This window comes from Rhinopithecus roxellana, chromosome 12 (genome assembly GCF_007565055.1).
Source record: "Rhinopithecus roxellana isolate Shanxi Qingling chromosome 12, ASM756505v1, whole genome shotgun sequence".
Lineage (NCBI taxonomy): Eukaryota > Metazoa > Chordata > Mammalia > Primates > Cercopithecidae > Rhinopithecus > Rhinopithecus roxellana.
In genome coordinates this window covers 1,749,385-1,767,323 of record NC_044560.1, presented here as the reverse complement: position 1 = coordinate 1,767,323, position 17,939 = coordinate 1,749,385, and the positions used below count along the sequence as shown (strand labels likewise).

The 17,939-nt window shown below is 48.6% G+C and overlaps 1 protein-coding gene across 1 annotated transcript in view; it reads right to left on the bottom strand.

Moving 5' to 3' along the window:
* Positions 1-1,429: 1,429 nt before the first annotated feature.
* The window catches only part of LRRC38 (leucine rich repeat containing 38), a 43,010-nt gene continuing 26,500 nt past the window's right edge, over positions 1,430-17,939 (bottom strand). The window contains exon 2 of the mRNA XM_010382921.2: positions 1,430-2,557. Coding sequence (XP_010381223.2) covers positions 2,304-2,557 — 254 coding nt within the window. The 3' untranslated portion in view covers positions 1,430-2,303. The remainder of the gene's footprint in view (positions 2,558-17,939) is intronic.

Below are 17,939 nucleotides of genomic sequence, written 5' to 3'. Positions count from 1 at the left end.
GAAGGGGGAAGCAGGACTCAGCCCAAAAGCCACCCAATCATAGGCCTTCTACGATGTGATGGTTAATTTTGTGTCAATCTGACTGGGCCATGGGGTGCCCAGATATTTGGTTAAACTATTTCCAAGTGTGTCTGTGTGTTTTTGGATGGGATTAACATTCGAACAGGTGGACTGAGTAAAGCAGATCTCATCTAATCCAATAAGGGCCTGAATACAACAAAAAGGTGGAGGAAGGAAGACTCCACTGTTTTTCTACCTGACTGTTCAGCTGAGTCTTCTCCTGCCCTTGGCCTGGGACTACACCATCAGCTCTCCTGTCTCCAGCTCACCAACTGCAGATCATGGACTTCTCAGCCTCCATCATCTCCTGAGCCAATTCCTTACAATAAATCCCTTTGTCTGTCTGCTGTTGGTTCTGTTTCTCTGGAGAACCCTAACACACCCCACAGCCTCCGCTGGAGTGTCTTCTCCCAGTGACTCTCTGTCAACGGACCTCGTTTATTTCCTTCATGATACTTAACTCGACCTGCAATGGTAGTTTTGTTTCCCTGGTTTTTTTTTATGTTCCACCCATAAGAATGTAAAGCACGAGAGAGCAGGGAACCTGTGTTTCCTATCCAATGCATAGCCACAGTGCCTGCACCAGTACCTGGCACTTAGCAAGCACTCAATAGCTATTTATGAGGGCAAAGACGGAAGGGAGCAATGGAGGAAAGAAACAGGAATATATGATAGGAAACAATGGAGAAATGATTCTCAAAAATATCTTGAGAGTTGGTGTGAGCCCCTCATCCAAGTCTTAGCCCCCAGCCTCATCCAATGCTGCTAACACAAGCTATCTTGTATTAATCCACTGGGGTGTAAGACTTGTTTGTTTCGTATTGTCTCTGAACCAAAGTGCTGCATTCCACATCCTGGAAAACACTGCCTGTCACAGCCTGGGCACCAAAGCAATGTTACATACACCCTAAGGGCCACTGATGGGAGTTTTTCAGAGGCTAAGTCCCAGTGTTTTGTTTTGTTTTGTTTTGTTTGTTTTTTTAACCATTTGGTTGATCCAATGCAACATGCTGCGTGGAATACTGGCCTCCAGGCAAGTTTACCCAAAGCTCTGGAGATGATGAGTCCAGAACTGTGCCAACATAGACAGCAGCTGGGAAGGGACTCAGGAAGCAGGTGATGGAGAACAACCTGTCTGTACTTCAGAAGGAAAAATGATGCTGAGCAGAGAGATCATTACAATGGTACAAAGCAACTAATCCTTCCTCTACAAGTCGCTACTGCTTAGGATAAAGATCAGGGTCTGAGTTATGTCAACTCTAAGTTTTCCCGACAAACTTACCAAAATTAACAACAGACACCCTCTTCCCAGTTCTTAGCTTCTTCATGGGTCCATTTCAGCCACTATAACAGAATACCAGAGATTGAGTGGCTTACAAACAACAGATATTTATTTATTTCTCCCAGTTCTGGAGGCTGGAAGTCTGAGATCTGGGTGCCAGCATGGTTGGGTTCTGGTGAGGGCCTGCTTCTCAGTTCACAGGCAGCTGATTTCTTGCTGCATCCTCAAGTGCTGGAGGGGTGAAGGAGCTCTCTGGGGCCACCTTTCATGAGGGCACTAATCCCATCATTTGGGCCCCATCCTCATGACATCATCTAAACCTAATCACCTCCCCAAAGCCCCACCTCCAAATACCATCACATTGGGGATTAGGTTTCAACATATAAAATTTGGGGGGAAATAAACATTGTGTCTATTGCACTTGAGTTTATTAGTTCTCAGTATAACATCCCAAGGTTGCTGAGGCCTATTATATAAAGATCAAAGTTCTCGCTCTTGTGGTGAATGACCTGAATTTGAATCTCCACTGTTTGAGCTGCTGTTTCTTGGAAGGAAGGCAGATGCTTCATGATCTCCCAGTACAGGTCAGAAAAAGAGTGGCGCAAAATCGTCTTTGCCATTGAAAAGCTACCAGTCTTCATATCTCCTGGGGGAGGATTTTAGTCATCAGCTATGAAGCCCAACTCGGTCATCCTCTCCCCCAACACACACCTCAATCTGAGAGGCAGGTTATGCTCCAGGAATAATTCCCTCCATCCTTCCTGGACTTCCCTGCTCTGCTGATTCTAAACTCTGAGATTGGTGGTCCCAGCAGATGTACCCAGGGGCCAAGACATGGAACAGGCTCTGTTCCGTTCACGGACAGTGGCCAGTGCTTTTCCATTTTCGGCATTTCCCTCTCTTCTTGGAGAGAGCTTCTGGTTCGGTGCTGGAGAGTAAGGAGCGGGAGGGAGGAGGTGGCTCACTCATCCTCGTCCTCATCTTCATCCTCCGCATCTTTGTTGGGTGCACATCTCTGGAAGCACTGCACCACGGTGGCCAGGAAGAAGCTAGAGATGATGGCCGCAATGGACACAGCCACGCCGGAGAAGATGATGATGAAGAGGTCTGTGAGCGACAGGCTGAACCTACACTCGCTGAAGCTGGCCTCCGATAGGTCGCGCAGGGATATCCTCCTGCTCTCCATGGGCAGGGAGCACTGGATTTCATCAAGGCCTGAGAAAAGGCAGGCAGAGAAGAGACGGGTTTAGACTGCAGCTCAAGGTTGCCTAAAAGTTGACAAGGCAGGTGCTTACAAAGCTAGCAATATGCAAGCATCCTCCCAAAAATAAAAGGGGAAAAAGACTAATTTAAATGGAATTTAAACTTCAAAAAAAAAAAAAAAGCCATAGAGTGATCACCATGGGAAAAACTGGAACGTGCTGGTCTTCACTGACCTATTTTCAGGGTTTTTTTTTTTTTTTTTTTATGAGACGGAGTCTGGCTCTGTCGCCCAGGCTGGAGTGCAGTGGCGCCATCTCGCCTCACTGCAAGCTCCGCCTCCCGGGTTCACGCCATTCTCCTGCCTCAGCCTCCCGAGTAGCTGGGACTATAGGCACCTGCCGCCACGACCGGCTAATTTTTGGTATTTTTCGTAGAGACAGGGTTTTACCGTGTTCACCAGGATGGTCTCAATCTCCTGACCTTGTGATCTGCCCGCCTCGGCCTCCCAAAGTTCTGGGATTACAGGTGTGAGCCACCGCGCCTGGCCTCTTTTTGTTTTGTTTTGTTTTTATGAGATGGAGTCTCTGTCGCCCAGGCCGGAGTGCAATGGCACGATCTTGGCTCACCTCAACCTCCACCTCCTGGGTTCAAGTGATTCTCCTGCCTCAGCCTCCCGAGTAGCTGGGATTACAGGCATGCACCACCACACCTAATTTTAGTATTTTTAGTAAAGACAGGGTTTCACAACGTTGGCCAGGCTGGTCTTGAACTCCTGACCTCAGGTGATCCACTCACCTCGGCCTCCGAAAGTGCTGGAATTACAGGCCTGAGCCACCGCGCCCAGTCAGGTTTAGTACTCTTTTGATTTTGAATTACTCAGTGTGGGGATGGAAGGGCACCATTATCTGTTTCAGGTTTAGGACCTCTGTAGACCCTAATCCAGACCCGGCTAGTAGCAGGGAGTGGAGGTTGGGGCAGATACAGTGGGATAGGTCAGTGCCAATTAGTGGATGGACCCTCCACTTGGTAATGCCATTTTCCAAGTTAGATACTGTCCTCCTTTTCACTGTCCTCTGAGTGGAAGTGAAAGGAGAGTTAGCATGGCATTGTGGGAACCCCACAACCCCGAAAGGATTTTCCCTTGACAGGGGTGGAAAACATAAGGATGTATCTGAAGGTGGCCTTCAAATAGTACTTGGTGCTTGGAAGCTTGGAGAAAGCTTCCATGTGCTTCGGAATCATCTAAAAACTGTTAAAACGCAGGTTCCGAGGCACCACCCATGGGGAATCTGATTCAGTAGGTCTGGGGTGGGGCTCCAAACTCTGTATGTTTAATAGGTATTTTTAATAACCAGGTGTTTCTGATGCAGTGTGAATCCTGAGGCCCACTTCAAGAAGCATTATTTTCTACTTGTCAAGAGGAGGATGGGAAGGGATTTGAGAACTTCTAGGACACTCACTTCCACTAGGACCAGAGAAGCCCTTTTTTTTTTTTTTTAATTTATGTACTTACTTATTTTTGAGACAGAGTCTCACTCTGTTGCCCAGGCTGGAGTGCAGTGGCACGATCAGGGCTCACCACAACCTCCACCTCCTGGGTTCAAGTGATTCTTGTGCCTCAGCCTCCCGAGTAGCTGGGATCACAGGCGTGCGCCACCATACCCAGCTGATTTTTGTATTGTTAGTAGAGATGAAGTTTCACCATGTTGGCCTGGCTGGTCTCAAACTCCTGACCTCAAGTGATCTGCCCACCTCGGCCTCCCAAAGTGCTGAAATGACAGGTGTGAGCCACCGCACCTGGCCTTAGAGGAGCCCTTTAAAACTGTGTTTTGTGTGTTAGGATTGTCTTCCCAACTTCACTTGAAGAGTGTTTGACTAATTTATGAAGACGTTTCAAACTCTCCAGCCTAGAAAAAGACCACAAGTGAGTGTGTGCTGAGCAAGAACTTTATAATTACTAACATATACACGCTACGTAGACCTTACCACAGGCCAGGCACTGCTCTAAGCATCTGGCTATATTGATTCATTTAATCCTTACAACCACTCCATGGCGGTACGTTCCATTATCATCCCCATTTTACAGACGGGGGAACAGGCTCAGAGTGGGAATGTAACTTGCCCAAAGCTGTACAGCTAGTAAGTGGCTGAGCCTGGATTACAAGTCAAGCAACCTGTCTCCAGAGACCTGGCCTGTAGCCACTATGTCTCCAAAAGGAAGAGAAAGGGGAAGAAAGCCAAGAAGAGAAGCGCCAGGGATGCAGGTGATGCAGACACAGGAAACTGATGCTTTCTTCCCGTGGCTGCCATCACATGCCAGTGACAGAAGCTGCCAGTCAGCTGGTGGTGTCCTAGCACAATGGGCTTGTAACATTTTAGAGACACCTCCCGAGGACGGTTCCCTTACCACTAAACTACCGCTGCTTTTGGGGAATCCCACCAGCCATCAAGTGCGGTAGAAGGCAGCTTTGAGAATTACAGACAGGTGGATTCTGTACCCTCCGTCTACTCATATGAATCAAAAGAGAGACCTGCCTGAGATGTGAGAAACTGGGCACCATGAGAGGTGGCTCTCCATATGCTCATGTATTCATTTAATGAAATGTACTGGCCGGGCGTGGAGGCTCATGCCGGTAATCTCAGCACTTTGGGAGGCCGAGGTGGATGGATCACTTAAGGTCAGGAGTTTGGGACCAGCCTGGCCAACGTGGTGAAACCCTGTTTCTACTAAAAATATAAAAATTAACCAGGCATGGTGGTGTGTGGCTGTAATTCCAGCTACTCAGGAGGCTGAGGGACGAGAATCACTTGAAGCCGGGAGGCGGAGGTTGCACTGAGCCGAGATCGCGCCACTGCACTCCAGCCTCGGTGACAGAGTGAGACTCCATCTCAAAAAAAAAAGAAGTATTGAAGATGGGGTTTCACCATGTTGCCCAGGCTTGAACTTGTACTTTTCCTGGGCCAAGGGGTTGGTGATATACAAGGCCACTAAGTCCTCTACCCTCAGAGAGTGTAAATTCTAGTTCAACAAGATAGATATTCATTTATGCCACCGATGTTTTTGAGTATTTGCCATGTACTAGGCCCTGGGGATACAGCGGGACACAAAACAAAGCCTTCATGCGGCTTACATTTTAGACAATAAATGAATAGTTCAAGACATATGTAAAATGTTTAGGATGAAACATCAGAGTAGAATGATAAAGAAAGTCTGGGACAAATAATTGTCTTTAGAAGGGATAATCAGGAGGTATTATTTCAGTTAAGGTTGAAAGGATGAGATGAACCAGCCATGAGAAGAACAAGGCAGAGACAAGAAGCTGGGAAAGAGGCCGGGTGTGGTGGCTCATGTCTACAATCCCAGCACTTTGGGAGGCCAAGATGAGAGACTCACTTGAGCTCAGGAGTTCGAGACCAGCCTGGGCAGCACAGCAAGACCCTGTCTCCACAAAAAATTTAAAATTCAGCCAGGTGTGGTGGTACACACCTGTAGTTCAAGCTACTCAGGAGGCTGAGGCAGGAGGATCATTTGAGCCTGGAAGACTGAGGCTATGATCACGCCACTGCACTCTAGCCCAGACAACACAGTGAGACTCTGTGTCAAAAAAAAAAAAAAAAAGTTGGGAAACAGCTCAGCATTCGGGGAACACAATGTAGCCAGGGGTAGCTTAGTGAACATAGGATAATTTAGCGTTAGCTTAGGTGAGAAACACAGCATGTGTCGAGATGAAGCTCCTGATGGTTAAGGTCTCTGAATAAATATTATGAACAGAGCACCCCTACCCATCCCCATTACCAGCCCTCCTTGGACATGAACCAGAGAAATAGCTTATGTGGTACAGAGCTGCTGAAGACTGTTTGTTACCAAGCATAATCATCCTGACTGATACACAATACAAGCTATGTTCAAATTCAAATGATGACCATGATTTTACAAACCTCAGTAATAAGAGAATGAATGGTATTAGAATGCATAAAGAGCTCAGATCTTTTGTTTCTGATCTGGAAGAGGAGAGAAAAATAAAGTAGTAGTAACTAATAGTCATGTTGCACTTACTATGTGCAGATCTTGTTCTAATCGCTACATGTTTTTACTCACAACAATCTTATGAGGTTAAGTACTGTTATTATGCCCATTTCATGAATGAGAAAACTGAGAGCATTTGCATAGCTTGACTTTAGCAATACAGCTTCACAGTGATGAAGCCAGGATTTGAACCCAGCCATTTGGCTGTGGAAGCTTACTCTTATCCTTTGATTAACAAGGTGCCCTTTTCCCAGTGAGAATAGCCAGAGAGATGCAAGGACGCCATGTTGACATGAAGCTCAACTGCCTTCAGCCACTGCGTGTCTCTGTCTTCGTTCAACTCTCAGGAAAACCTTCACCTACTCTCTTTTTTAGTGCTTCCAGGTTTCAAAAAGCTGACCCTTAACCCATTTCCAGCATCATGTGAAAATTGAAATGATGTCTTCACACCTCACTAATTAGCAGGCTTCTGTCCTGCAAAAAGCAGCCCTGCTAATTACACAGCAACCCTGCAACCACCCTGGGGGGTTTTGTGTGTCTTTTCTTCTCCATCTCAGAAACTGAAGATAGAGGAATAGTGTCTGAGCATCCTCCTTCCTTCTGTCCTGCCCCATCTTTTATGTAGTTTACAGCCAACCCATCAATGCTTCTGTCCCATGGGAACCATTGCCTAGCAACAAGACTCTGCTGTTCCCTCCTTTCCTGGAATCAGTGTCTGCTTTATATACCCACGGAATTAGCTGGACCAGAGCTCTGCAGGCCTCCTCAATTTACACTTGATTACTGTTTTTGACTGGTTCTTTTTCTTAAAGAGACTAAACTTCTGTCTACTTCTGAGAATTTTAAATGTATTTGAATAAAACAGGAGAGCTTTATCTTTTCAAAAATAAAAATAAAAACGGGAGCACTTTAAAACAAAGTTATACTGGGCTTTTTTTTTTTTTTTCAGACACTGATGTCTTCAATGAAAAAAACGGAAAAACATCAATCAACCTGCCTCCTAACAGCCCACCCCAGCCAAAAACGTTATGAAAATAAATAAGATGGACATCAACAGACTGTGTGAAGCACAGACAGTTTCTAAAGCCAGCAGATTATTTGCAGCCTCCAAACAAGTGACAGATCATTATTTAGCTGGAGAAATTTTCTACAAATCCTCATCTTCAGGAAGCGGTATCAACCGGAAAACAACCACAACCCAACAACGTAGGCCCACAGCGCCTGCCGTTTAAATCCAACCTTTGCAAGCCACGACTTCCCAAGTCAGTTCTGGTGCCTTGAGATTCATCTTGGCATCTTTGCAAAGTGACAGTTTTAGAAAATGTCATCTCACATTTCTGTGTGGCTAGAAGAAATGGACTTGTTTGGAAAATGGTGCACACAAGCCCACCAGGGGTGGGGACTTTGGAATGGCAGTGCTTAGTGGAGCTTTCTTGATAAGATCCACTGACTTGATGAGCTTTCACAGCTCACAAAGGGCAGAGAAATATGAAGAGTTGGACAAAGAGAGTCTGCCAGGCAGACAGGGCCCAGCACAAGGCTGAGGGTATTGCTACAAAAGCTGTCTACAAAGGCTGGGAAGCCAACAGCACAACTCTGGACTTGGCATAGGCAGATTCCAGGGTCCCATCTTCTCCCCTAGCGGACCCTTGTTTAGACCAAGGTTTCTCAACTTGGCCATTACTGACATTTGGGACAGGATCATTTTTTGACATAGGGGCTGTCCTGTGTCCTGTAGGATGTTTAGAAGCATCCCTGCTGGCCTCCACCCACCAGATGCCAGCAGCACACCCCACCCAGTGTGACAATCAAAACTGTCTCCAGTCCGGATGCAGTGGCTCATGCCTGTAATCCCAGCACTTTGGGAGGCCGAAGCAAGTGGATCACCTGAGGTCAGGAGTTCGAGACCATTCTGGTCAACATGGCGAAACCCTGTCTGTACTAAAAATAGAAAAATTAGCCAGGCATGGTGGCACATGCTTGTAATCCCAACTATTTGGGAGGCTGAGGCAGGAGAATTGCTTGAACCCAGGAGGTGGAGCCTGCAGTGAGCTGAGATCATACCACTGCACTCCAGTCTGGATAACAAGAGCGAAACTCTATCTCAAAAAAAAAAAAAAAAAAAACTGTCTCCAGACACTGCTACATGTCTCCTGGATTGGGAAGGACAAAGTCACCTCAGTTGAGGACCACTGCTTTAGACGGAAATGCTCTACTAAGTATACAGCTATTATGTAGACTTTTAAATTTTTTTGTAAAGATGGGGTCTCGCTATGTTGCCCAGTGATATGGTTTGGCTGCGTCCTTACCCACATCTCACCTTGAATTATAATAATCCCCAACTGTTACGGTGGAGATAACTGAATCATGGGGTCGGTAGGTTTCCCTCAGACTGTTCTCCTGGTAGTGAATAAGTCTCACTACCGTGACGTTTCTATAAAGGGGAGCTCCCCTCTACCTGCGCTCTTGCCTGCCACCACGTTAAGACATGAGTTTGCTCCTCATTCGTCTTCCACCATGATTGTGAGGCCTCCGCAGCCATGTGGAACTGTGAGTCCATTAAACCTCTTTCCTTTATAAATTACCCAGTCTCAGGTATGTCTTTATCAGCAGCATGAGAACGGACTAATACACCCAGGCTGGTCTCGAACTGCTGTTCTCAAGCAATCCTCCCACCTCAGCTTCCCAAAGCTCTGAGATTAAAGGCGTGAGCCACCAGGCCCAGCCATTAGGTGGCTATTATGGACTAAACATTTAGATCCCCAAAATGCAGATGTGGAAGTCCTAGCCCCCAGTGTGATGGTAGTTGAAGGTATAGCCTCTGGGAGGCAGTGAGGGTTAGATGAGATTAGGTAATTAGGGTGTGGATGTCCTGAGGGGATTAGTGTTCTTCCTCCCCACCCCCCCCAAAAGATGGACTCTCACTCTGGAGTGCAGCGGCGCGATCTCGACTCACCACAACCTCTGCTTCCTGGGTTCAAGTGACTGTCTTGCCTCAGCCTCCCGAGTAGCTGGGATTACAGGTGTGTGCCACAAGGCCCTGTTCATTTTTTTTTTGTATTTTTAGTAGAGACAGGGTTTCACCATGTTGGCCAGACTGGTCTCAAACTCCTGCTCTCAAATGATCCACCCACCTTGGCCTCCCAAAGTGCTGGGACTACAGATGTGAGACACCACGTCTGCCCAGGGATTAGTATTCTTATGGTTGTTTTTTTTTTGAGATGGAGTCTCGCTCTGTCACCCAGGCTGGAGTGCAGTGGCGCAATCTTGGCTCACTGCAAGCTCCACCTTCCGAGTTCACGCCATTCTCCTGCCTCAGCCTCCAGAGTAGCTGGGACTACAGGCGCCTGCCACCTCGCCCGGCTAGTTTTTTGTATTTTTTGGTAGAGACGGGGTTTCACCGTGGTTAGCCAGGATGGTCTTGATCTCCTGACCTCGTGATCCACCCGCCTCGGCCTCCCAAAGTGCTGGGATTACAGGCGTGAGCCACCGCGCCCGGCCCCGGCTAATGTATTCTTATAAGAAGAGACACTAGAGAGCTCTCCCAATATGTATCTGTCTCTCACTTTCTTTCTCTCTCTCTCTCTCTCTCTCTCTGCCATGTGAGGACCCAGCAAGAAGGCGACCATCTGCAAGCCAGGAAGAGGGCCCTCTCCCAGCCCTGCTGGCACCCTGATCTCAGACTTCCACCCTCCATAACTGTGAGGAAATAAATGCCTGCTTGTTAAGCCACCAATCTATGGTGTTTTCTTATGGCAGCCTGAGAAGACTAAGATAGTAACCTTCTAAGACAGACCTATTTTTAATCAATAAATAGACATTTAGTTATTAAATGGCTTCCTTTAATTCATGCATTTAGCGAAACAGGTGACGCTTCATGCTACATGCCATTCAGGATACACAAGGAAGGAAGGGAGGATGGAAGGGAGGCAGGGAGCGAGGGAGGAAGAGAGAGAGACAGAGAGAGGTGGCCCTGGCCTCATGGAGCTTAGGTCTTACAGAAGAGGCATCAGGACACAGGCACAAAAGAGAACATTTAAAGTAGAAAGTGCAAAGCCCTGCCAGGCACAGTGGCTCACGCCTGTAATCCCAGCACTTTGGGAGGCCGAGGCCAGTGGATAGCTTGAACTCAGGAGTGCGAGACACCCCGGGCAACATGGTGAAACCCTGTCTCTACTAAAAATACCAAAAAAACTAACCAGGTATGGTGGCGCACACCTCTAGTCCCAGCTGCTTGGGAGGCTGAGACAGGAGAATCTCTTGAGCCCCAGAGGCAAAGATTGCAGGGAGCCGAGATCACGCCACTGCACTCCAGCTTGGGCTACCAAGTAAGACTCTGTCTCAGAAAAAAAGAAAGTGCAAAGCCCCACAGGAGAGGTCAAGGGCAAGCCCAGAGGGGGCTTTGGGGGCTGGATCAGCAGGACAGTGGAAGGATGGGCTGGCAGGCGGCATGTGGAGGTAAGGATGGGACCCCTGCAATGTTCCTGCTTGACCTTGGAATGTTCTTTTCCTGACACATCCCTTCAGCTGTCTAAGTTAAGAATAGCGAAGGAAAGCCAGTACTTCACAGCACCTGGTGTGTGCCTGGCACACTTGAAACTTCACAGAACGTACTCGCCTTGTTTATGCCTCAGGCCAACCCGATCGGAAGGCCACTGCAAGTATCCTCATCTTACAGCTGACCAAACTGAGGCACAGAGAGGGCAAGTCACTTGCCCGGGGCCACGCAGCAGGGAAATGCCAGAGCTGGGCCTGACCCCAGCTGGTCTGGCTCTGCAGCTTGGCCACTGCATCGTGCCTCCCACTCTCCCAGGCACGAGACCCAGGGCTGCACCAGCCTGGCCCAGCCCCTCCCAACAAGCCCCTTTGAGGCACAGTATCTTTTTTTTAATTTTATTAATTAATTTATTTAATTTTGAGACAGAGTCTTGCTCTGTAGCCCAGGCTGGAGTGCAGTGGTGTGATCTCGGCTCACTGGAACCTCTGCCTCCCGAGCTCAGGCAATTCTCCTGCCTCAGCCTCCCGAGTAACTGGGATTACAGGTGCATGCCACCACCCCCAGCTAATTTTTGTATTTTTAGTAGAGATGGGGTTTCACCATGTTGGCCAGGCTGGTCTCGAACTCCTGACCTCAGGTGATCCACCTGCCTCGGCCGCCCGAAGTGCTGGGTGAAGCCACTGAGCATCCAGAGAGCAGAGTTTCTGGAAACCCTTGTCAGAAGGGCTTCCTGGATGCCCTGAAAAACAGAATGGAGAGATGCTGCCCATGTTAGGGTTAGGACGGACCCCAGGCAGGGCCACTCTACCACCTGGTGCCTGTGTGACCCTGGGACAGGCCCAGCCACCCTGAGTGCCACCTGGAGATGACACTGTGAACATGAAACAAGGGAATATCTGAAAAGCTCTCACCACAGTACCTGGCCACACACGTACTCAAGAACCGTGTGGTTAGCATTGTTCAGATTTTTGAAGTTGCAGACTGAGCCTGCATCTGACTCCAGATATATGAGGAGGGTGCCCATATTAGGGTGCTCCAGAGAAACAGAACCAACAGAGAGGAGAGGAGCGGGGAGTGGAGGAGCAGGGAGGAGTGCGGAGGCGAGGGGAGGAGAGGGGAGGGGAGAGGGAGCGAGCAGGTGTGCGTGTGTGTGGGTGCGTGCGTGCGTGTGTGTGTGTAGAGAGATTTATTATAAGTACCTCTAGTCATTCCTCTGCTCAACAACCCTCAGTGGCTCCCCATCTCACTTAAAATGAAATCCACAGTCCGTATCACCCCTGCTAAACCCCTCCACTCTGCCTTGCTTGCTGTTCCTCAAACACCCCAGCAGAGGCCACCCTCAGGGCCTCTGCACCTGCCTGCTCTGCCTGGCTCACTCCTTCCCTTTCTTCAGGTGACTCTAGGCAGTCACCTTCTCAAAGAGGCCTCCTTGCCTTCATTCAAAGCAGGTGCTCTCCCCACCCTCTTTAGTTTTCTCTGCGCAGGTATTTATTTTCTGCCTCCCTGTTCCTCCCCCACCCCCATGTCGGCTATGTGAGGTCCAGCATTTTGTTTTGTTCCCTGCTGTATACCTAGGACTAGAACTTGTAAATGATATTTTTGAATCAACATATGAATAAAGACAGGATCAGAGAACATGGCTTAGATGTGTGGCACAAAGAAGTCCTGAAGCCAGCTCCCCTATCAGACAGACACATCCCCAGTGGCCGGTGGTGCTGGACCGGCACAGGCCCCTGCCTTCCAGGACAAAAGTTCTTTCCCCCAAATTCACCAGCAGGTAACTTGCAACTCTCTGGAGGAGAGAGAAGCTGTGTATGTTTTCATGCTTTCCTCTCTTGGGAGGCGGAAATTCTCATTGATCTTTGGAAACAGAGTGGAGATGCATCAGCCAACCTCTCCTGCAGCCTCACCACATGCCAAATATTCTTCTAAGCACTCTGCATTGCCTGCACGCCTTTAGTCTACGAAACAAATTCTGCGGCTGGTCCTGGGATGATCCTGGTTCACAGATAAGCAAACTGAACAGTTATGTTACCTGCTTGAGGTTATCCAGCTAAGAATGGAAGAGCCAGGATCTAGAATCAGGTGATCTCACCCTAGTGCCTATGCAGTTAGCCAGTACCCTTTCCTGTTGCCTTAAGAATGTTTGCACAGGCCGGGCGCAGTGGCTCACACCTGGAATCCCAGCACTTTGGGAGGCTGAGGCAGGCGGATCACTTGAGGTCGGGAGTTCAAGACCAGCCTGACCAACATAGAGAAACCCCGTCTCTACCAAAAATACAAAATTAGCCAGGCGTGATGGTGCATGCCTGTGATCCCAACTACTCAGATAGCTGAGACAGGAGAATTGCTTGAACCCGAGAGGCAGAGGTTGTGATGAGCCGAGATTGCGCCATTGTACTCCAGCCTAGGCAACAAAAGCAAAACCTTGTCTTAAAAAAAAAAAAGAAGAAGAAGAAGAATGCTTGCACAAGTTATTGCCAGGACACTAAGAACCAGAGGGTCCTATAATTATGCCAAATCTGCACAATGTCTTGTCAACCTGGTTTGGGGCCCATGCTACCTCCATTGGTGGCCTGAGCCTGGAGTACTCAGGGCAAAGAGCACTAAAAGGTCATTCTAGGAGGGTTGAATGCTGTATTTGTTTTTTGGGCTGCTGTTACAAATTACCACAAACTGAGGGGCTTAAAACAAATTTATTATCTCATAGTTTCGGAGGCCACGATTCTGAAATCAAGGTGTCAGCCAGGCTGGGCTCCCTCCAAAGGCTCTGGGGAGAATCCTTCCTGGCCTCCTCCAGCTTCTGGTGGTTGTTTTTTTTTTTTTTTTTTTTTTTTTTTTTATTGAGATGGAGTCTCGCTCTGTCCCCAGGCTGGAGTGCAGTGGTGCAATCTCAGCTCACTGCAACCTCTGCCTCCCGGGTTCAAGCGATTCTCCTGCCTCAGCCTCCCGAGTAGGTGGGACTACAGGTGCCCGCCACCACGCCCAGCTAATTTTTGTATTTTTAGTAGAGATGGGGTTTCAACATGTTGGCCAGGCTGGTCTCAAACTCTTCTGGTGGTTCTTGACATCCTTTGGCTTATGCCTGCCTCTCCCTCTGTCTCCATACGGCCTCTGCTCTGAGTCTCCAATTCGCAAGTCTCCCTCTGCCTTTCCCTTACAAGGACATCTGCCATTGAATTTGGGACAGTCCTACCCTCAATCCAGGATGACCTCATCTCCAGATCCTTCATTTAATTACATTTGCAAAGACCCTTTTTCCAAAAACAGGTCACATTCAGAGGCGCCAAGGCTTAGGACTTGGACAAGCCTTTTCAGGGGATGCAGTTCAACCCACTATAGGTATCACATATTTCATAGCCACCTGCTGCCCCCTGGCTTCTCCCCCTTCATCTCTCCTGAGGCAAATTCTTTTGGGGCAATCACTTCTCACCCATTAAATATGTCTTGGTGCAGCTTTTTTTTTTTTGTTTTTTGTTTTTTGTTTGTTTTGAGACAGGGTCTCACTCTATCACCCAGGCTGGAGTGCAGCGGCATGGGCATGGCTCACTGCAACCTCCACCTCCTGGGTTCAGCCAATCTTCCCACCTCAGCCTCTCAAGCAACTGGGGCTACAGGCACGCACCACCACACCGGGCTAATTTTTGTATTTTTAGTAGAGACGAGATTTCACCATGTTGCCCAGGCTGGTCTTGAACTCCCGGACTCAAGTGATCCACCTGCCTCAACCTCCTAAAGTGCTGGGATTACAGGTGTGAGCCACTGCACCTAGCCTAACTTTCTTAAAATGTGTGGCGCTCTCCTGGCATAGAGGTTGGTACCCAACCCACACTGAGCCAGAGTCTGTCTGTCCCAGGACACTGAGTCTTGGGTGGACTGACTGAATAGAAGGCTGGAACCTGTTCAGTCCAGCCAGCATCCCCGCCCTGGAGAAACTGTCCATTCGTTCTGCGTTCTCCACCTGCAGAGCTACCCCATTCTCTTCTAAGCCTGCCTCTCCAGGCTTCTCTTCAGTTCTGTGAACTATCTGACATCCCTGCAACAAATTCCTTCCCTCCCTCCATTAGACAGAGTTGGCTTCTGTTTATGCTCAAGACACCCAACCGATGGATTCTAGGATAATGGAATTCAAGAACGAATTGGGCTCCTGTCCTAACTGTCAGCCTTTGTCCCACAGCCACAGAGCATTTAACTGGGTCCTGTTGTTCTATAAAACCACGTGCGTGGTGGCACGAGGGCTTCAGGAGGCAGCGGGAGTCATGCAGCTCACCTCCCCACAATGGGCAGGCTCAACTAGTGGGAAGTTGACTTCCTACCTTTCATCTTGTGATGGGTCTACCTCCAACCCACTGAAACCCAAGTGGGCTCCATCTCATTCTGGCCTAGGCAGTACAGGGTCCGCAGCGCCCTCCCCTTATAACCACGACTTCCTTCTCTTCCAGGGCACATTCAGAAGAGATAGGCATCTCCCTTGTGCAGGGCGGCTCGGTGGCCTGCCTGTCACCACCTGTCTGGACTCCCTCCCCTTGAGTGATGACTTCTCCCCAGCAGCTGACACCTGAGCTGGAGAGGGTGAGGAGCTGCCATTCTCCAGAAATAGACAGTGACACAGCGGATGTTAGATTGAGATTAATCTCTTACACCGGACCAGCCCCTTGCCAACAAACAGGCCTGCAGCCAGAGGATCTCTCAGGGCCTTTCCCCTCATCTGGCCTCCTGGGAACTGCGTAACTCAGATTAACAACAGGCTCTGGTAAGCACTTTTTGTCATTAAAAATATTTTTTTGTTTTCCTAACTCCACTTATTTGGCAAAGCTCACATATATACTGAGACAATAAAAATAATCAAAGAGAAGGTAGAATTTAAAAAAAAAAACAGTTAACACTTGGCTTATACCTTTCTAGACTCTGTGTGTGTGTGTGTGTGTGTGTGTGTGTGGTGTGCATGGATGTATGTACATAAAATTACCAAGTAGAAATATACTCCACCACTCTGTCGGATAACCATACTGGGAACATCTTTCCATTCAACAAATATATCATTTTTAATGGCTGCAGGGTATTTTACTGTGTAGACGAGCCATGATTTACTTACCCAACCCCAGGATGTTTCCTCTTAGAACTAATGCTGTTTTCTCTTAGAACTAATGCTGCTATGAACAGCCTTGCACACATTTTTTTTCTTTTTTCTGAGACGGATCCTGCTCTGTCACCTAGGCTGGAGTGCAGTGGTGGTGGGATCTCAGCTCACTGCAACCTCCGCCTCCCCGGTTCAAGCAATTCTCCTCCCTCAGCTCCTGAGCAGCTGGAATTATAGGCACTTGCCACCATGCCTGGCTAATTTTTGTATGTTTAGTAGAGACGGGGTTTTACCATGTTGGCCAGGCTGGTCTTGAACTCCTGACCTCGTGATCCGCCCGCCTCGGCCTCCCAAAGTGCTGGGATGACAGGCATGAGCCACCGCGCCTGGCCGAACACATTCTTAATTATTTCCCTAGGATACATTCCCACAAGTTGAAGGTTGTGGGTGAGTCCTTGAACTTGTGCCAACACTGGATTTTGTCACTCTTTCATCTTTATCAATCTGATAAGCCATGAAAGGGTATATTGTTGATTTGGTTTGCATTTATCTGATTATCGGGAGAGCTGAACATTGTATTACGTGCTTACTGGAAACTTGGATGTGTCCTTCTGTGAACTGCCTGCCCAGGAGCTGTGACATGAGCTTTGCAAGTCTTCCCAAGGTGAGAGGCTGTCGTGCAAAGGGGGAATTGGAGAGAAATATGGTGGATCCAGCCCACCCAACCCCACCCATTTCCACAAACTTCAACTTGTGGGAATGTGTCTTGGGGAAATCATGAAGAACGTGGGCAAGGCTGTTCACAGCAGCATTGCTTCTAGGAGAGAAGACTGGAAACCTCCCGGGGCTGAGAAAGTAAATCGTGGCTCATCTACACAATAAAATACCCTGCAGCCATTACTGCAGCTATAACTTCCAGGGAAGGCAGGTTCTTCCTCCCATGGCCTAGAGGAAGGGCCAACATGGAAGGTTCTCCAGGGACCACTGGGCATTGGTCCCTCTGCTCTTGGCAAGAGCTTACTACTCCCCGTCACTCTCTTCTGCCTTCCCCTCCCTGGCTAAGAGAGCCCAGCCTATGCTGGTAGAATACCTTCCCCTGCCCTCCCTGCCAGCTTCCAGGAACTCCAATCCCAAAGGCCCAGGAAATAACAGCAGCTTTTTGGCCTTTCAGGCCACAGGCAGCCTTGGTTTCACAGTATCATAGAGGATCTGAAGCCACCTTTGGTATCTCTCACTTCTCCTCCCTCCCTACCCCTCTCCCTCATTTTACAGATGAGAGGCCCAGAGAACCTGGGCAATTTGTCTAAGGTCACTTGGAGTCTAGACTGGAACACAGGTCTCCTGACTCCCTGTGTGGTGCTCTGCCCAGGCACCAGGTCCTTAATTCGCCCTGAGCATCTGGGGAAGCTGCACGTGCTACAGTCGCTGCTGCAGCTGCTTCAAGCCACAGAAAAATGTTATTTGTAAGGAGGCAGCTGAGAGGGGACCGCAGGGCTTTGTTCCTCTCCTGGGGACATGGGTGCCAGGAACACCAGCTCTAATTTCTGATAGTGCTGACCTGTGTTCTCCACCACCACTTTCATTAAATATCGACAGTTGCACAGGGGAAAAATTCCCAATTAAACTCCCATCTCGTCTCCACCGCAGACACTTTATCTGATTGAGTAATAAGCTGATTTTGCTAAGAGGAAGCTGCATCTGCAGCTTTGGGTCAAGGGCTCACCCTGGCTTGTCCTGGCTCCACAGAGTGTGTCCTGTAGAAGGGGCAGTGCAGTAACAGGGACCCTGC